General features: G+C 40.4%; 1 protein-coding gene across 4 annotated transcripts in view; it reads left to right on the forward strand.

Moving 5' to 3' along the window:
• The first annotated feature begins 3,321 nt into the window (after positions 1–3,321).
• Positions 3,322–20,660, forward strand: part of gab2 (GRB2-associated binding protein 2) — a 286,643-nt gene continuing 269,304 nt past the window's right edge. For 2 of the 4 annotated variants that reach the window (XM_063052851.1, XM_063052849.1), the window contains exon 1: positions 4,206–4,461. Coding sequence is in view for 2 of the 4 variants with exons in the window: in XM_063052849.1 (XP_062908919.1) it covers positions 4,390–4,461 (72 nt within the window). In the remaining 2 variants the exon portion in view is untranslated. Of the gene's footprint in view, positions 3,745–4,205; positions 4,462–20,660 lie in introns of those variants that run through there. The other 2 variants (XM_063052850.1, XM_063052852.1) reach the window with 2 other exon arrangements.

Raw genomic sequence — 20,660 nt, forward strand, 5'->3', positions numbered from 1 at the left:
AAGAGATAAGGGAAGAAGGCAGGAGATTGGGGCTGAGAGGAAAATTGGATCAGCCATGATGAAATTGTGGAGCAGACTTGATGGGCCTAATTCTCCTCCTATATCTTATGGTCTTACAGATTGCAGTAGAATATTTAAGTCTGAAGTTAACATTGGCTTGAGTTAGGGCTTCAGCAAATGGCTTAGTGACGGTTGAAAATTAATGTTAGGGTTAACTTGGTCACTCAAGATTCACAGTTTCACTTTAAGACAATCTTTACGACAGGAACTAGATCAATATGTTGAGCTTATTGCCAAAAGAGGAGGTATAGGTACAACGAAAAACTTGCTCCCAGCAGCATCACATGCACATAGGTTCAGAATACACACAGAATATAAATTATGCATGACAAGGTATTAGTACAAAAAATACGATTAGAAACAAGTCCACAGTAGTCTAAGAGGTGGTCTGTCATGTTCCATTGCCAAACCAGGATTAGAGTTGTGCAGATCAGTTCAAGAACAGTAGGAAAGTAACTGATCCAGAACCTGTTGGTTGTGGAATGTAATGCTTCTGTACTTCCTGTCTGACTGTAGCAAAGGGAAACGGGCATGGCCCAGATGATGGAATTCCTTGATAAATACTGCCTTGAGGCAGTACCTCATGTGGATGCTTTCAGTGGCTGGGAGGGGTGTGCCCATGTGGGACAAGCTGTATCTCCTACTCTCTGTAGCCTCTTGCATTGAAATTGCCATACCAGGCCATGATGCATCCAGTCAGGAGGTACCTAATAAAGTGGCTACTGTGTGTAGTTCTGTGGCTTCGTGGTTCTGTACTGCTGTCGCCCATCCACATCAAGGTTCAAAACGTTGTGTTCAGAAATGTTCTTCTGTACATTACTGTTGTAGCATGTTATTATTTGAGTTACTGTCACCTTCCACTCAGCTGGAACCAGTCTGGCCATTCTCCTCTGACCTCTCTCATTGACAAGGCATTTTCACCCACAGAATTGCTACTAATTGGATGTTTTTTTTTTTGTTTTCCATACCCTTCCCTGCAAACTCTAGAGACTGTAATGTGTGAACTCTCAGGAGATCTTCAATTCTGAGATAATCAAATCACCCTATCTGGCACCAACAATCATTCCATGGTTAAAGTCACTTAGATTACATTTTTTGCCCATCATGATGTTTGGTCTGAACAACAACTAAATCTCTTGATCATGTCTGCATGATTTTATGTATTGAATTCTGCCACATGATTGGCTGATTATATATTTACATTAATGAGCAGCTGCACCTCATAAAGTGGCTACTGATGGTATATGCTGGGGTTGAGACAGCATGGTGTAGAAAGGAGCAAGAGCCTCCTGGTACTTATTAGATTTTTACTCATCTAATGTTGAACGTTGGGCATTGGTGTGACTGTTTAAAAACAGTGGCAGAGTCAAGAGAGTGGGTGGTAAATCAGGGACCAGCTTTCATAGAGTTTTTCAAGATTGCATTTTTGGATGCTACTGTTATGGGCAGAATGTTGGTGAGAAATAGAAACAGGCCAAAGGTTAACTCTTTGGAAACACTCATGGTGTGTGCTAGCATAGGAAAAGAAGCCGTTGTTGACTATTTTCAAAAGCCAAGTCTGAAGTTTGAGCTGAGTATACCTTGAAAGTTTAATCTGAAAGATGAGGGGAAATAGAAGGCACAGGGAGGTGAAGTGAATATTTGTAATTGAGTTGTGGGATGAATTCAGACTATATTTTGAACTTGGTTAAATACGTTGGAAGGCCTACTTTGGAATTCTGATGCACTTTTTAAAAAAACTTTATTCTGCTTCTAATAGAAGCAAACACTAATAGAATGTTAAGTGTAAATTACAGTTGATGGAACTTGAGATTCATTTGTCTGTTTTAATAAACTTTACACCAGAAACAAGGATAAATTTGCTATGCCCTATTGAGATTTTCTGCTATTTTTACCCGTTTAGGGGCTCTTTCAGGAGAACCTAAAAATTAAGCAGACATCTTTTCAATGAATCTACAAAATTGATGTAGCAGAAGCCTGATTATGATAACCCAATCTAACTAGAATTTAATTATGGGGGGGGGGTAATTTTAAAATGCATTTTAAAATTGGGTTACTTAGAACTGTTGATATGTCTTGATTTTAAATTACTTGTTTCCTGTTATCAAACCTTAAGTTACCAGTTACCACAATTAAACATGTTATCTATTTGTTTTGATTTATTTTTTACACTGCATTAAAATTTTGCCTGACTGCTCTTGTTCATTACACAGGACAACAAATATTTTGCTTCCTGAATACTTTGAGTGTATATTACGGATGTTGGGCTGCTGATCATGAAAATCATCATGAAATCTCCCTATCACCCACCATTTTTAAAAGTGCCTATATTTGTTATTTCAATTCAAAATTCAAGTCATAATAACTGATGCCAAGATTAAAGGAAGTCATTTTTTGGTAGTCCACAAATCAAACGAGTCATCAGTGACAGGCCATTCGAGGAGTTTCTAGTGGAACCGCTGAAAATTGCATGGAAGGCAATTCAAGGATGTTGTTGAAAATGTACTTGGCAACTACAGAACAACTACGTGCAGCTGGTTGACAACATACTTTAAGCATATCAAACTATAAAGGGCAACATGTCACTAAAGATTCATTTTCTGCATCCCCATCTAGACTTCATCCCCGTAAATCTGGGCACTATCAGTGAAGGGTTGCACCATGACAATGCAGTTATGGAGTAAAGGTATCAGGGCAACTGGAATCTATCAATGCTGGCCGATTATTGTTGGACACTTAAGCGGGAAACCTCAGACACCGAGTACAATCGAAAATCAGCAACAACATATTTTAACTTAGTTGAACTATTGCAAAGCGTCAACACCGTTATGCAATTAAAGGCATTATATTCAATAAAAGTTAAATTCTTGTTTCTCCAAATTCCTACGTGATACAAGTCTGAAAATATATTTGTGTTCAACTTCAAGCGGTCTACTATAAAACAAAAATTAAAAGGAAGCAACACTTCTGAATAAAAATGTTGTCCAGTGCAATTTTTCGCATTTTATTGTGTAAACGCTGCAGCTTATTGCCGATTACGTGCGGGTAGAAATTCTGCTCCGGAGATTTACCAGGTGATAATTCCTGAAATACTATTCCCAAAAATGTCCAGTAACTGGATTGAAAGTGGCGCTTTTATGAGATCATGGAATGCAGATATTCCGAGTAACCATAAAGATCGCGATGACAAGAAGTATGCACGTTGCAAATGTGATTTGAGAGCCGCGCCGCTCCCACTGCTCCAAGTCTCCGTACAAGGAAATGGTTGAGATACCTGATTTGCTTTCCAATAACTCCTGCAAAGAATGTGCGTGGCTGCGGATAACAACTGTCCTCATGTTGAATAACCACCAAACCGAATTTAATCTGCTTCAGTTTGTGCTAATTGGTCACTAGGGTGGTAGCAGAGAGCCGCTGGTGCGAATCAGGAACATCTCAAAATAGACGCTGCTGTAAACTTCAGAATGAGGAATTTTGTTTAAAGATTATCTGCTTTAAAAAAAAACCTGCTAATTCATTTTCTGCAAAATGACTGGATCTGGCTGCGGTAACCATTTGGGAAAATGTTCCGCAGAAATGTAGGGTCTTTCGACCTAATCAGAAAATGGAACAAGAATATCACAGTAATGTTTACAAGCGTAATTCTGTATCCCAACACAACTCGGTTAACTACGCCCCTTAAAGGTTAGTCTGAGCCAAAGGGAAATAAGAGTTTTAAAAATAAAATTCGGTGTACTGTGCTGTCTAAATTGGGAATTGCTAGGACATATAAACCGTCAAGCTTTCATGTGTTGTACTTAGAATGATTTGGTTAGTTGTGCGTTATTGGCCAATAATTCTGGTTTGACAACCTCCGCGTCTGTTTGTTTGAAATGTCAATGGGATTTGTGCTTTAAATTACTTAAAACAGCGGACTAACTCCACTGGCTTGAAGCCCGGACACTGCGGTGGCAATCGTCCTCTGCTGGTTCTCTATTTGAGATATATAAGGCTGTCATGTTCAATGATTTTATTCTAAGAAAACAAAAATATTTCGCTAACAGTTAACAGAATAGTTGGTGTATTTCCGTACCAAACATAGAAAGTGGAGTTCGCCTTTAAGAGCGGGATAGACGGGGGCGTGGCTCAACCCGAAACAATCGCTCTGCTCTCTACTTCCTACATGAGCCCGGCATCTGGGGCAAAGGAGTCTAGGGTTTGCCTTCGGTGGCGTTTAACGGAGTGCTTATCTGCTGTTTCACTGGGCAGCTTGCGATCTGAGGAGAAGACTGTCAACGTCTCCCTGAATGTGAGTGCACCGTCCGTCCCTGCGATATAGCCGCTGCCAAGATGAGCGGAGGAGAAGTGGTTTGCTGCGGCTGGTTAAGAAAATCCCCGCCAGAAAAGAAGTTGAGGCGATATGTGAGTAAGAAAGATTTTCCAGTGCGTTTCCAAGTGCCGGCAATTTCGGAACATAGACGCGTTAATGTAAGATGTCCTCACTCTTTGATGTATGCCGAATGGCATCCGATCAAACAAGAACAAGTTCCTAGGAGCCGATACTGTAATAGCATTCAAGGACAAGCTGGATGCAAAAATATCATACACTAACTGGGGTTTGTTTTAGTTGTCATAATTGTGCATCTAGACCACCAAAGGTAAACAATAAAATCGATACTAATTTCGACTGAATTTTCGAGGCATATGGATTTCAAAAGTAGAAACCATATGTAAACAGCTCTTATTGTCCGGTTCCAACTGTCGTTCGACAGAAGACGGGACAATACAAAATGACTTGGCCTTGAAATAGTATGGGCTTGTCAACATTGGACACCTGTTTTGTTTCCAGGTGCAGGGTACAGTAATTTCCATTTGGTCTCCACAAAGCTTCGGTTGACTCAGTATTTTGGGTATTAATATCAATGGCCCTATTCTAGAAGGTTGTCGTGCGTTAGAGGGAAATTCAAAAAGATGAGGGACGTTTGAATATATTTGCGGAATTCATTCCAAAATCCTCAAGACGGAGACAGTTAACCATAAAATGAGAGGAGGAGCTGCGCTTAAGTCGGATATTTTTGGTTGCATTAAATTTGAACAAGTCGTTGTCCTCTGTGCGGCTAAAGCCTATTTCTGTAAATGAACTTTTAATTATTCCCATGCAAATACATTGCTACAACTTTTACCCTGATGTTAAACAGTGTTTGGTTTATTCGAATCATGTTACTGTTTCTATCACGTCTCAATTCTGGTACTAGGTCCCTTGCAAAGACTTCCGTATAATATTGTAAGCAACACACATCAAAGTTGCTGGTGAACGCAACCATTCTGTTTTTTTTTCAAGTCTCGCACGTTGACTTTCAGCTGTTTTCTCGCGCTAGGATTGCAATTTATCTGATCAGGCCCCTCTCCAAAAACAATCTTCAGTTGTCTCGGCGCCAAGCAATCTCAATAAACGCTGTACTTCAACTGTTTTCTGTTTTAATTCCTGGCTGTGCCAGATGCAGAGGACTGTCGTCAATTTTACACTCGAAGCCTCCTCGAAATGAAAAGTGGCTTCTTCTTTCTTGGACTTTGGTTACTGTTGCAGTACCGGATTACAAATATGCAAAAATTGAATGTGGTCCACTTCAATCTGATACAGACGTTGTAATACCAATCACTGCCGTGCATGAGTTCGAACCTGCAATTGGGAATAGACTTCACTAACCAAAGTTGCCGATGAACGCAGCAGGCCGGGCAGCATCTCTAGGAAGAGGTACAGTCGACGTTTCGGGTCGAGACCCTTCGTCAGGACTAACTGAAGGAAGAGTTAGAGATTTGAAAGTGGGAGGGGGAGGGAGAGATCCAAAATGATAGGAGAAGACAGGAGGGGGAGGGATGGAGCCAAGAGCTGGACAGGTGATTGGCAAAGGGGATCCCGTCGACTGTGCCTCTTCCTAGAGATGCTGCCTGGCCTGCTGCGTTCACCAGCAACTTTGATGTGTGTTGCTTGAATTTCCAGCATCTGCAGAATTCCTGTTGTTATAGACTTCACTAATATCAGAGAAGCTGTTGAGCAGCCCAGTCAGAAACTAGGGTTTTTTTCTCCCTCTGCAAGAAGACATTCTGGTCGTTCTTGCTTACTGGTGACTGTTTATAGAACAAAATTGGCAGATTCTTGACAACAGATTGTTTCCCCCTATTGGAAGTGATTTATGTATGGTAGGTTCGAAAAAGGAGTATGTGTAATGACTTTATTTCAAAGAAGGTTAAAATTATGTCAGGTTTGGATGGAAGATGTGGGCAAATGTTATGTTGAATGCTGTACAATTTGGGCATAGTTCTAGCTAGATCTAGAAAAGATGCATTCTAAAGTCCTCCATTTCTAATCCATGATAGTTTATTTTGTTTTTCAAATGTTTCTTCCAATATTTATGATTTTATGATTTAAGATTGTTTGCAGTTTATTTCCCCAGAATAATAATGTTCCTCCTATGACATGGGCTATGTGACTAACATTCCCAGCACGTTGTCTTACAATGCATGCAAAATGCTGGAGGAACTCAGCAGGTCAGGAAGCATCCATGAAAGTGAACCGTCGATTGCTTCAGACCAAGACCCTTCTTCAGGACCGGAAAGAAAGGGGGAAGATGCCAGAATAAGAGGGTGGGGAGAAAGGAATCAGGACAAGCTAGAAGGTGATGGGTAAAGATAGATGGGTGGGAAGGGTACAAGTCTGGAGAGAAAGGAATCTGATAGGAAAGGAGAGTGGACCATAGGAGAAAGGGAAGTAGGAGAGGACCCAGAGGGAGGTGAGAAGAGGTAAGAGGCCAGAGTGTGGAATAGATGGGGGGGGGGGATTTTTTTTAACCAGATGGAGAAATCGAAATTTATGCCATCAGACTGGAGGCTATCCAGGCGGAATTTAAGGTGTTGCTCCATCACCCTGAGGGAAGGCCTCATCATGGCAGAGGAGACCATGTCAGAGCGGGATTGAGAATCGAAATTACTGTAAAATGTTTGGCCACCATGAGGTTCCGCTTTTGGCGGATGGAAGCAAGATGTGTTTGGTGGTAGGAGCCCTTTGGAGATGGCAGGTGTCATGGAAAATTATGTGTTGGATGTGGAGGCTCATAGGGTGGTGGGTAAGAACAAGAGGACCCCTGTCTCTGTTAAAATGGTGGGAACATGGGATGAGTGTTGATGTTCAGGAAATAGAGGAGATTCCTCCGGCTGCCTGATCTGCTGGAGTTCCTGCCACAATTGTATGTTTTGCAGAAGGAATTCTGTCTTTTCGTTTACTTTTTTAAATAAAAAAATTAAGGTGTATCTGATAAGTAATTAAGTGAAGTGTTCATGCCTCTGCCTCGTGCTCCAAATGTTATTCCAAAGAATGGCTTTTCTAACCACACGTTTAAGTTGTAAATTTAATGTTTGTTTCTTTGCTTCCACCTTTAGAACTTTGTTTCGTAGTTGACACTTCCATCTTGTTCCATCTGCCCATCATTCCTCCCTTAACTGGTTCCACCTATCTCTTACCAACCTTTCTCCCTAATCTCCATCCCTCTCCTTCCCACGTGATTCCATCTGTCTAATTCTTTAATTTGTTTTCACCTATCACTTACCAGCATCTGTCTTGCCACTTCCCACTTTTGTACACTGGCTATCTTCTCTCTACTCTGTCCTGATGTAGGGTCCAAACCCAAAACGTCAATTATCTATTTCCCTCCACAGATTGCTGCTCATGTAGGATGACAACCCAAAATGTAAATTGTCCCTGTCCCTCCACAGACTGTTGCTTCTTCACCCATGGACTTTTTCCAGCAGTTTATTTGTTCTGGTTTCATTTTCCAGCATGTGCAGTCTTTTATTTCTCCTGGAAAACATTCCTTCCTTTATGCATCTTAAGTTCTCTAGCTTCTCTTTCAGCCACTTCTTCAATCTCCGTTTGCTTTACAAATTCTCATCACAGCTTGACAATTGAATAGAATCACCTTTGTCACAATTGTAATGCTCTATATGATACCAAATTTATTTTATTTCCCAAAGCAAGATGTCTGCTGCTTGTCCTACTCTCTCTAAAATCTTTATACCTGTCTAAATCACTTCCAGTCTGCCTTCTTTTTGATTTCAAGCTATCCTTCAATTTAAATCCTCCTTGTCCAAAGGTATGCCACATTTTCTCACCACCCTTGGTCTCAATACCTCTTCAAAATGTAATTTGGTGGCTTATCTTTTATCTGCACCATAATATCCACTTATTTGGTTCTGTGCCATTTTACATTTGCTGATGCAATTGTGAAGTAAAGTGGGACAGATAATTGTTAAATGGAAGTTGTTATTTAAGCCTGTCACACTCATTGTGCCAGACAGAGTTAGTTTTTTCAGCTAGCCATGATCTTGCCCACAGTTTTGATCAATATGAGTCTGATATTTCTGCTTCATCTCCCCTCACAAGTGTTCTTATGATCTTTTATATTCCCTTCACATTCATTTTGGCAGCAGAGCGTTCAGCTAACTGTAAGCTCTTTTTGGTTTTTCCTTATTGTTGTCCTGACGAAGAGTCTTGGTCCAAAATAGCGAGTCTTTTATTCATTTTCTTAGACTCAACAGGTCAGGCAGAATTCCTCCAGCATTTTGTGTGTGTGTTACTCTGGATTTGAAGCATCTACAGAATCACTTGTTTGTATCCCTCTTTCTGGCTTCTGATTAGTTTTTAGTATTAATTGCTTTTAGTCAACCATTATTTTCCCAATCCTTTTGTGTCTTTATTTAATTCTTAGCAATTTTATTTGAGTCTCTGTGAATTTAGGATTTGACTTGTCTTTTATACCTGTCTGTTTGCAAAGTTCAATTTGTAAGTGACTGAGGTAGCTCTACCAAGTGAACATAGATTTATCATGTCGCCATGAGATAAATCCATTAATTCCAGACAAAACTTTGTGGCACCAGACATGTCAGCTTTCCCCAAAGCATTATCTTTGTAATTTGTCACAGAATGTGAGAAGCAGTTTGATCCTATTTTTTGAGGCACCTGAGTATTTGTAAATGACTTGAGACTGGTATTTCCTCAGAAATTAGTCAAATCTTTTTCCATTCTTTTTCTGTGATGACTCATTCACTTGCCTGCCTTACAACCATAAGCAATTCTCAAGCAAATAATTGCCAAATGTCTCAAAGTAGCTGTGGCTAAATGATAAACCATCTAATGTTTTGTCATCTGACATCTATTATATCTTTTTAAAAAATATCAAACATTTAGATTCAGAATCAGATTTATTATCACCGGCATGTGTTGTGAAATTTGTTCAATGCAATACATAATATAGAAGGAAAAAAACAAAATAAAATAATAAATAAATAAGTAAACCAGTGACAGTACTGCATATGTATATTGAATAGATTAAAAATCATGCAAAAAAAAGCAGAAATAATACAGATTTTAAAAGTGAGGTAGTGTCCAAGGGTTCAATGTCCATTTAGGAATCGGATGGCAGGGGGAAGAAGCTGTTTCTGAATCGCTGAGTGTGTGCCTTCAGGCTTCTGTATCTCCTACCTGCTGGTAACAGTGAGAAAAGGGCATGCCCTGGGTGCTGGAGGTCCTTAATAATGGACGATGCCTTTCTGAGGCACTGGTCCTTGAAGGTGCCCTAGGTACTTTGTAGGCTAATACCCAAGATGGAGGCAACTAAATTTACAGCCCTCTGCAGCTTCTTTCAGTCCTATGCAGTAGCACCCCCCCCCCATACTAGACAGTGATGCAGCCTGTCAGAATGTTCTCCATGATAGATTTATAGAAGTTTTTGAGTGTATTTGTTGACATACCAAATCTCTTCAAACTTATAATGAAGTATAGCTGCTGTCTTGCCTTCTTTATAACTGCATTGATATGTTGGGACCAAGTTAGATTATCAGATATCTTGTGATAAGACTTAAAAATTGCAGTCAGCAGTTGTTCTAAGATTTTACTGAATAAATTTAGGTCTGTCTTAATTCTTCCTCTTCAGTTGATATCAAAGCATATATTGAATGCAATAATTTGATAAATGCATAAGTTTCTTTACTCTCAAAGATTTCACTTTTGTTTTTGATTTGTACTGTACCCTTTTTCTGTCAAAAGCATTATTCCCAAAAGTGTTGTAACTTTCCTAGTATAGAATTAGACATTTTATCTTCAAATGAGAGCAACTTTGTTTAAAATTTATATGGATCGGTGTGGTATTTTCACATAAATTTAAGAAGGCTTTATCTCACCCGCAGATCTTGATCAGCAAGCACAGTGTTTGTATCATAGACAAGCAACCAAATCTGAAATGCCTGCCTTTAATAGTGCAATTTACACAATGTTGAACTGGATAGGTAGGTACTTGAATGAGCAAGGCAGGCTGGAATGATTGTTGGCATCATACCCGGGCCATGCTCTTTTCTCACTGCTGCCACCAGATAGAAGGTACGAGAGCCTCGGGACCCGTACCACCAGGTTCAAAAACAGTTACCACCTCAGAATCATCAGGCTCTTGAACAAAAGGGGATAACTACATTCATTTGCCCATCCATTGAGATAATCCCACAACCAATTACTGTATCTCACTTTAAGGACTCTTTATCTTGTTATTATTTATTTATTGCTATTTACTTATATATGCATTTGCACAGTTTGTTGTCTTCTGTACTCTAGTTGATCTTTGATCCTATTATAGTTACTATTCTATAGATTAGGTGAGTACGCCCGCAGGAAAATGAAATTAATCTCAGGGTTGTATATGACAAGATATATGTACTTTGATAATAAACTTGAACATGGGCTGAAGTCTGTTGTTATTACTCTGACTCTAAAGTGGAGTGTTTAATATTTCAGTAATAATTGAGAAATCATGTAATGTATTGTTTGATTAAGTATTCTTTATTTACAATTCATTGTGGGTTATACTCACATATTATGATCTACGTCGCCCAGTAAAGCTGGCCTGTGACGCCTTGCCTTATGGTATAGGTGCAGTCATGACACATGTTATGAGTGATGAAAGTGAATGCACCATGGACTTTACATCACATTCCCTAACTGCTACAGAGAAAAATTATGCACGGGTTGACAGAGGCCTTGAGTCTGGTTTGGGGTGTAAAACACTTCAACCAGTACTTTTATGGGAGAGAGTTTACCCTCATTACTGATCGTCAGTCACTAGTGGCCATTTTCAATCCACACAAGATGTTCTACCAACAGCAGCAGCACAAATGCAGAGATGGACTCTATTTCTTGGAGGACGCCATTACAAGATTGAATTCAAGATGTCAATTGATCATGGAAATGCTGATGGATTGTTCTGTTTGCTCTGGGAAAAGAAAATGCCTGAATAGTTGAGAAATAAAGACACACCTTTTGATGTATTCTCCCTATTGCAAATTGAAAGTCTCCCTATTATGGCAGAGATGACCCAAAGGGAAACCAGAAAAGACCCCACACTGTGTCAGATCTACATGGCAACCCATAATGGCTGGAATGTGCAGCAGAAATCGGAGATCCCCCATTTTTATCACTGCTGGGATGAACTAGACTTTGATGGGCGTCATCTTATGTGGAGATTGAGAGTCATTGTATCATCTAAGCTGAGAGCTAAAGTGCTGGAGGAGCTAAATTCTAGTCGTCTAGATGTGGTCAAAATGAAAGTTTTGTCTGTTTGCCTGGGATTGATCAGTTCGAGCAGCTTGCTGTTTGGGATGCCAGTACATCCAAAGATCTTGGCCAGCAGGGTATTATAGTGGTCAGCGCAACACTTTACAGTACAGGTGACCCAGGTTCATTACTCGCCACTGCCTGTCAGGAGTTTGTACGTTCTTCCTGTGACCACATGGGTTTCCTCTGGGTGCTACGGTTTCCTCCCACATTCCAACGGCATACTGGTTAGTACGTTATTTAGTACTGGTTAGGAGGTTATTTTGTCATTGCAAATTGTCCTGTGATTGGGCTTGGATTAAATCAGGGGATTGCTGGGCAGCACGGCTCAAAGGGCCAGAAAGGCCTATTCTGCACTGTATCTCAATAAATAAATAGATAGATAAGAGCAGTGCCTCTCCATCCTTGGGAATGGCCTGCCAGGGACTCGTAGATTTTGCCAGACCATTCATCTGTACAAATTTCTTGGTAGTCATGGGTGCAGCCGCAAGAAAATCTGCAGATGCTGGAATTCCAAAGCCACACAAATGCTGGTGGAGCTCAGCAGGTCAGGCAGCATCTATGGTAAAGAGTAAACAGACAATCTTTCAGGCCGAGACACTTCCTAAGGAGGTGAGGAGGGAGGGGGAGAAGTACAAGTTGGCAGGCGATAGGTGAAACCAGGGGGAGGGGGTGAAGTAAAGAGCTGGGAAGTTGGTGAAAGAATAGAGGGCTGGAAAAAGGGGAACCTGATAGGGAGAGGACAGAGGCCATGGAGAAAGGGAAGGGAGGGGAGCACCTGAGGGAGGTGATAGGTGGGTTAGAAGATGAGGTGAGGAAGGGAAACAGGAATTGGGAATGGTGAAGTAGAGGAAGGGGACTATTACCAGAATTTCGAGAAATCAATGTTCATGCCATCAGGTTGGTGGAACCTACCAGACAGAATATAAGTTGTTGCTCCTCGAACCTGAGTGTGGCCTCATCATGGCAGTAGAGAAGGTCATGGACTGATGTGTCAGAATAGGGAATGGGAAGTAGAACTGAAATATGTGGATATTAGGAAATCCCGCTCTTAGTGGACCGAAGGTGCTCGACAAATGCCCTCCCAATCTGCATCTTGTCTTACCAATATACAGGAAGCCACACGTGGAGCACCAGATTCCCAATGGCCTCCACTGCAGTCTCACACACTGATGTGTTGAGAAGCCTCTTCATGAGGACTAATTTTCTAGAACGCTTGGCAAGTGACAATGAGCCACAATTACAGCAATTCCTGAAAATGAATGGAATGAGACACATTACTTCTGCATCATACCACCCAGCTACAAATGGCCTGGCAGCAAGGGTTGTCCAGAGTATAAATAAAGAACTGCACTGAATCAGAAGCTTACCAATTTCCTCTTTGCATATTGCAATGCAGCACATTCCCCAGCTAACAACTCACCAACTGTGCTGTTCCAGGATCCTCCCTTGCGTTTACACTTGGATCTTCTCAAACCCAGTCAAAAGTTGAGACAAATCAAGGGCTCGTTAAACAAGGAAGTTGGATGCTCCACTCCTGGACAAGCAGTCCTGGTGAGTGACTGTAGAAATAATCAAAAGGGGATACTTGGAAAGATTAAGGACAAAACTGGATCACTCTCCTGCACAATGGAGGTTGTGACTGATGTTGTCTGAAGATGACACATCAATCAGTTGAGAGCAGAGTCAATTGTTAGAGGAAAAAGGTGCCCAGAGCTGTCAGAACCACTTCCTGCAGTCCCAGAGTCAATTCCTACGACTACCAGAGACTGGAGAGCAATGTATTACATGTTTGAGTTGAGATGCATTCTATATTGAGTTGCAGTTTACTCCCCTCCTTGCTTTGGTATAGTGTATTTAATATTTCAGTAATATTTGTGTAATATAAATATATTTGATTAAGCATTCTTTGTTTTAGATTATTCATTATGGGTTGTGGGTAAGAAGTACATGAATGGCATGTGCCATTACACCATCACTTAATATGTATGCGCCTCACTAAAAACGGGGAAAGAAAATATCCTGGCTGCTGTATTTTTCTTTCAATTAGTTTCTGGAATAACAAAGCATAAAATTAAGTACTTAAGGAAATGTATATACTTAAATACGTGTGTGTGTACACACACACACACACACACACACACACACACACACACACACACATATTTAAGTATATACATTTCCTTAAGTACTTAATTTTATGTTTTGTTACTCCAGAAGCTATATATATAACATGCAAACAAATTGGAGTTGTATTTCGGAAGGACTGTGGTATCAGTTGGACTTTAGAGCTGTGCTGTTAAATTTGAAAAAGAATTTCATTTTGGAGAACACTGATGTCTTGGGCCACAGTGGATTTATAGCTGGACAATGTTTCAGTGAATTCAGTTTTAGAAGTGGAGAGACTCTTCAAGCATGAAGTCATCCAGAGATATCATTTTCTTCTTTTTAAGGGCCAGTATGGCTGTTCTGCAGCCTCAGTACAAAGTTTCATAGATAATAAATCCTCATACATTCTCTGTCTAAGAATTGCAATTTCATCAGAAGCTGGATAGCATTTTTGGCTCTTGTTCTGTGCTGTTAAACAAATTGACTTTCAATCCAAGTATTAATGATGCAAACAAGAAAAAATCTGCAGATACTGGAAATCTGAGCAACACACACAAAATGCTGGAGGAACTCAGCAGGCCAGGCAGCGTCAATGGAAAAGAGTACTATCGACGTTTTGGGCCGAGACCATTCGACAGGACTGGAGAAAAAAAAGCTGAGGAGTAGATTTGAAAGAGAGGGGAGAGAAATGCCAGGCAGCAGGTGAAACCTGGAGGGGGAGGGATGAAACAAAGAGCTAGGAAGTTGATTGGTGTAAGAGACAGAAGTCCCTGGAAGAAAGGAAAAGGGGGGGGGGGAGGAGCACCAGAGGGAGGCAATGGGCAGGCAAGGAGACAACATGAGAGAGGGACAAGGGGATGGGAAATGGTGAGGGGGGGGGTGGTTGTGGAGACATTACTGGAAGTTTGAGAAATCAATGTTCATGCCATTAGGTTGGAGGCTACCCAAACGGGATATAAGGTGGTGTTCCTCCAACCTAAGTGTAGCCTTATCCCGGAGGTGGAGGAGGCCATGGATGGACATATCAGAATGGGATGTGGCATTAAAATGGGTGGCCACTGGGAAATCCCACGTTCTGGTGGACGGAGCATAGATGCTCGGTGAAGTGGTCTGCCAATCTACGTCGGGTCTCACCGATATACAAGTGGCCACACCAAGAGTACTGGACGCAGTATATGATTCCAAAGGACTCATGGGTGAAGCGTCACCTTACCTGGAAGGACTGTTTGAGGCTGTGAATGGTAGTGAAAGAGGTGGTGTAGAGGCAGATATAGCACTTGTTCCACTTGCAAGGATGAGTGCCAGCAGGGAGACCAGTTGGTGGGGGGGGGGGGAATGAATGGACAAGGGAGTCGTGTAGGGAGCAATCCCCCTGCAGAAAGCAGAAAGTTGGGGGTGGAAGAGGTGTTTGGTGGTGGGATCCAGTTGGAGGTGGAGGAAATTTCAGAGAATTATGTGCTGGACGCGGAGGCTGTTGGGGTGGTAGGTGAGGACAAGAGGAACCCTATCCCTGCTAGCATGGCAGGAGGGTGGGGTAAGAGCAGACATGCGTGAAGTGGAAGAGATTAATAATGCAATTTTGTATCCATTTAAGGATCAAGATAGGAAAAAAAAGTTGTTTGTGCAATCACATCAAAAGTTATGGACTTAATGTTGGTAAATGGGGTTTGTGTAGAGTGCAAACAACAGGAATTCTGCAGATGCTGGAAATTCAAGCAACACACATCAAAGTTGCTGGTGAGCGCAGCAGGCCAGGCAGCATCTCTAGGAAGAGGTGCAGTCGACGTTTCAGGCCGAGACCCTTTGTCAGGACTAACTGAAAAAAGAGTGAGTAAGGGATTTGAAAGTTGGAGGGGGAGGGGAAGATCCAAAATGATAGGAGAAGACAGGAGGGGGAGGGATGGAGCCAAGAGCTGGACAGGTGATAGGCAAAAGGGATACGAGAGGATCATGGGACAGGAGGTCCGGCAAGAAAGACACATTCTTTCTCTCACTCTCCTTTTTCTCCCTCTGTCCCTCTGAATATACCCCTTGCCCATCCTCTGGGTCCCCCCCCCCACCTTGTCTTTCTTCCCGGACCTCCTGTCCCATGATCCTCTCATATCCCTTTTGCCTATCACCTGTCCAGCTCTTGGCTCCATCCCTCCCCCTCCTGTCTTCTCCTATCATTTTGGATCTCCCCCTCCCCCTCCAACTTTCAAATTCCTTACTCACTCTTCCTTCAGTTAGTCCTGACGAAGGGTCTCGGCCTGAAATGTCGACTGCACCTCTTCCTAGAGATGCTGCCTGGCCTGCTGCGTTCACCAGCAACTTTTATTTGTGTAGAATGGATGTGATGTGCCAAAGGGCTGTTTCTCTGCTATACAACTCTCACTCTATAAACTTGAGTATTGCTTAACCAGTGTAACAGTTAATAGCAAGTAACCACCTGAGTTTTTCTTTTAGAAGAGTTCTGATTACCTGCTAGTGATGGTAAAATGAACACATGGAAGGGACAGAAGAAAGTAAGCTTTTATTGCCTAGTACCAGAACGAATGGTTGAAAGACATCCATTAATGGAACTTCTCAAGCTGTACTGAGCCATTGCCCAATAAATATTTTTTTGCTGTTAAAGATCTTGATAAAAAGAAGTGGTTTTACTTCCCAGAAATATGCTGAATCCAAGCTGTTGCCAACAGTCCCATTCTTAGGCCAAATACTAATGGTTAGTCTTGCTTGGCTTCCACATCCTGAAATTCTGTGATCAGGTCCAGACACCAGGACATCTTGGGCAGTGCTGTGCTGAGGCCCCATCTCTGAGCTGCCTTGATAGAGGTGAAGTTGAGAATGGTGTCTTTAAATATCTGACTTCCAAAAACATTGTCTTCAGATAAAAAGCACTGTAAACCAAGTAAAATAAAAGTATACTTAAAGTTAAATAAATTATTTCAATAATATTAGAACTATTAATGTAAATACAATGAACTCCAATTAATTGGGAGATATTGGGACCAGTACGTTTTGGCTCAGTTAAGAGACTGCTCCAATTAACTGAAGTTTCATAGTAAAAAAGACTAACTACCATTTAACTGAGTAACAATTAAAATGAAATATAGAACAAATTAGAACACTTCCAATACCTCTATAGTACTATAACACTGCATTTATTCCTAATAGTTATTGACGAAGGAATTCATCCATTGTATGCTGCTGTTTTTTTTTGATTAACTAAATGAAAATTGAAAGTAAATCAGTGCAGACACCTAGTGCAGATAATGAACGGCGTTATCTGCTTACATTCTTGACTTTTTTTTGTCTCACATAAGCAGTTGCCTTAATTAACCAATGGCCCAATTAACCAGATTCCATTCTGTATACTGTATCCAATCATTAAGAAATATGAAATGTTTTATTATTAGCTTGAAAAGGCTTTAAGAACACATAGGAGAATTTGTACAAGCAGGTCTTTTGTATTCTGGAAGCCATTATACATTAAAATGTTGATAGACTGATTGTAAGCTTTTCCAATGTAATTTGTATGAACAGAATAGAAAGCCCTGTTTGGGGGTTAGTGGGAGTGGGAAATTTACTGTCACTGTATTTTTCAGGTTTCTAAAGATAATTGTAAATGCTAAGAATTTTAGAATTGAAAGAAACATTCAGGCCATGGCTGGTATCTCTAGTGCTGAGGGATTTGATATGTCACCAAAGACTTTAGCAAGTTTCTACAGATGTACCGTGGAGAGCATTCTAACAGGTTGCACCACCATCTGGTATCGAGGGGCAGATGCACAGGTTTGGAAAAAGCTGCGGAGGAGTGTAAACTCAGCCAGCTTCATCAGGGTCACTAGCTTCCCCAGTGATGAGAAATCTTCAAAAGAAAATGCCTTAAAAAGGTACCATCCACCATTAAGGGCCCCCATCACCCAGAAAATGCTCTTATTACTACAATTAGAGAGGTAGTACAGGGGCCTGAAGACACACAAGCAATGTTTTAGGAACAGCTTCTTCCCCTCCATCACCAGATTTCTGAAAAGACAATAAACCAACCCATGACCTCTACCTCATATTTTTGTTCTCCTTTTACAATACTTATTTTTCTAATATTTCTAAAATTTATGATTTTTAAAATATATTGCACTGTACTACAGGTGCAAAACAACAAACTTCCCGACATCCGTGTCAGCGATAATAAACCTAATTTTGATTTGAAATGGAGGATTAATTTATGTTTAGTTACCCCGCTTATTTAAGTGGGGATTCTTAGCCCATTGAATAAAAAAGGCAAGTTTATATTTCCAGTTATTTGGGCCATCAGTTAATCGGGGCCATCACTTACTTTGGACAACTCTTAAAGAAAAAAAACTAACAGAAAATAGCCAGCATTTCCTTTGTTTATTTGGAACACTATGCTATTTAATTGCGGCAGGATTGCCAAACATTTACTCACTAGCGTCAGTCTCATGCACTTGCCTGGCCTTTAGTCATTACGACATACTTAGTGAACAATTCTTAAAATAGTGTCATTTGTGCGTGTTGGTGTTCAAAAGGCAACAGTGATTTTTGTCACTGATAGCTAATGAGAAATAAGCAGTAAGACTATCTGGAATTGCCTTACTCACTGTTGTTTCGAGCATTCAGGCTTGGAAATGCGGAAATCACTGAATGAAAATGAAATGATTTCACTACTTCAACAAGTTAGGAACTATGAAGGATTATTGAAGCTATCAACAATCATCATGAATGTTAGAATCAAAGTGAATATTTGGAGGATGCATTTATGAAAACCATTGTATTGAAGTCACTCCATTTTCTGCACTTCGTGCCTGGGCTGATTTTATTCATATACAAAATATCAAGAGAACACAGCAGCATAATGTAATTTTATAGTACTGTTCTGTTCTATTTTGTTCTTCATTTAATTTAAATAAATAATTTGTTACTCAGTTAAATGGTAGTTTATCTTTTTGTTTTAAATATACCTTTTAACTACTTCCATAAAATTTTGACTTATTGGGGCAGCCGGTTAATTGGGCCAAAATGTAGTGGATCTGATGTGTTCCAACTACAGTAACTGGAATCCACTGTATTCCATTAGTTATGGGTAGTGGTAAGGTGATTCTTGAAGGGCATAATTGCCATCGGCTTGTAAACAGTGATATGGTACTGCTTACAATAGAAAGTGTTTCTGACTTGTGGCAAAATTGGCTTATAGAGAGTTATCAGGAATAGAATCCTGTGTAGCCCAAGGACTACCTGTATTTACAAATTTTCACTGCGAAATGTTTTGAAAATATCACATTTTCATGGTATAAATTACTAAGATACAATTGTGGTTTAATCTCTCAGGCCTTCAGGTCATTAATTAAGTGTACATCCAAATTATCTCTGAAATAATTAAAAAATTGATCAGTTTTAGTATTTGCTAGAGATGAGAAATTTGCAACATGGTTGACTGGCTGGTAACACCAGAGAAGCAGCAAGGTATGAGATGAATTGTGGTACCTGACACTAGTAAAATTAAATCATGTGTGTGAGAATGCCACACCCTTGAGCAAATTTAGTTGCAGTGATTGGGAAAAGTGCTTGTAGAATCCAAGTCTTTTGTGTTCTTTTCTTCTTGATATCCATTGAGTCATGGCAAGGTGTGCAGAAAATTTGAAGGTTTACGAGAAGATATATTTCATGGTAAGTTACGTCAGCCTTTGAACTGTTATTTTAACTTGGCTGATGAGTTTTCTTTTTGGCAAATCTAACTTGCTTAATGTCCTTTGCTATGAGTTTAGAAGTCATGTTTACTGATTAGACACCTGAAAAGCTAGACTGTAGCTGATCAGTGCAAAGTAGGAATTGGTGACAAGAACAATATAATGATGCACCCGGAAGTAATCTCACTAGCCAGGTTTGATGTTCAGTAGCATCGACATCAACATTTTAAAGCAGGGGTTCCCAAGCTTTTCTGTAACATGGACCCCAGGTTGGGAACCCCTGTTCTAAAGGATCTTTATTAAGGAAAGTAGTTGCATAAATGTTGGAACTATGCTGTTTCCTGCAATGAGTAGCTTGGATCCTGACTCCCCAAGGGTTTTCTGTCATGTACAAACAAGGCCATTGTCAAGTTGATGAGATGCACTCCACTTGCCAGTATGGCTGTAGCTACAACACTTTAAAAAGCTTGATCTCATGTGAAAGGGAATAGTCCAACTGAACAACAGGCTATCCATACTATGAAATGCCTGTTTCTCCCACAGTTGTTCAAGGAGCCATACTTTATCAAGACAATTCTGTCAGTCTACTGTTGTCTTGTGGGCCACTGCAGTTCAAGTGGCTGAACCCTTTTTTAAAGACAGCTAGAGATGAGTGATAAATACTTTTTCCAAAGACAGGAAAAAGTTGTGTTACGTTCTCAAAATGTTGTTTCTGATCAATTTTATTCATTTTAAAATGTTTGTTCCAGCCAAATCATTGAATGTGGTCCATAAATGAAATTTCATTTGATTTCATTAAATTTATAATTTTATCAATTCTTAAAATAATAAAATATTCACAAAATACTGGAGGAACTCACTAGGTCAAGCAGCATCTATGAAAATGAATAAACAGTTGACATTTTGGGCCAAGACCTTTCTTCAGGACTGGAAAAGAAAAGGGAAGACGTCAAAACATTTAATACTTTTAGTAAGTTTTTCTTCCTGCTTCAGGTTTTCTTCAGTGCCTCGGTGTTAATGTCATTAATTTGTTAGGAACCATTGTTTTTCATTAAAATGGGTGGTGTAACCAGGGCATTGAGCTGTGTACAACTAGGAGCAAGCCTTGCAGTCTCTCAAGTGCTGATGTAATTATTGGCCCCATCTCCATTTTTCGCTGCTCGCCATAACAG

This window comes from Mobula hypostoma, chromosome 7, assembly GCF_963921235.1.
Source record: "Mobula hypostoma chromosome 7, sMobHyp1.1, whole genome shotgun sequence".
Classification (NCBI taxonomy): Eukaryota; Metazoa; Chordata; class Chondrichthyes; order Myliobatiformes; family Myliobatidae; genus Mobula; species Mobula hypostoma.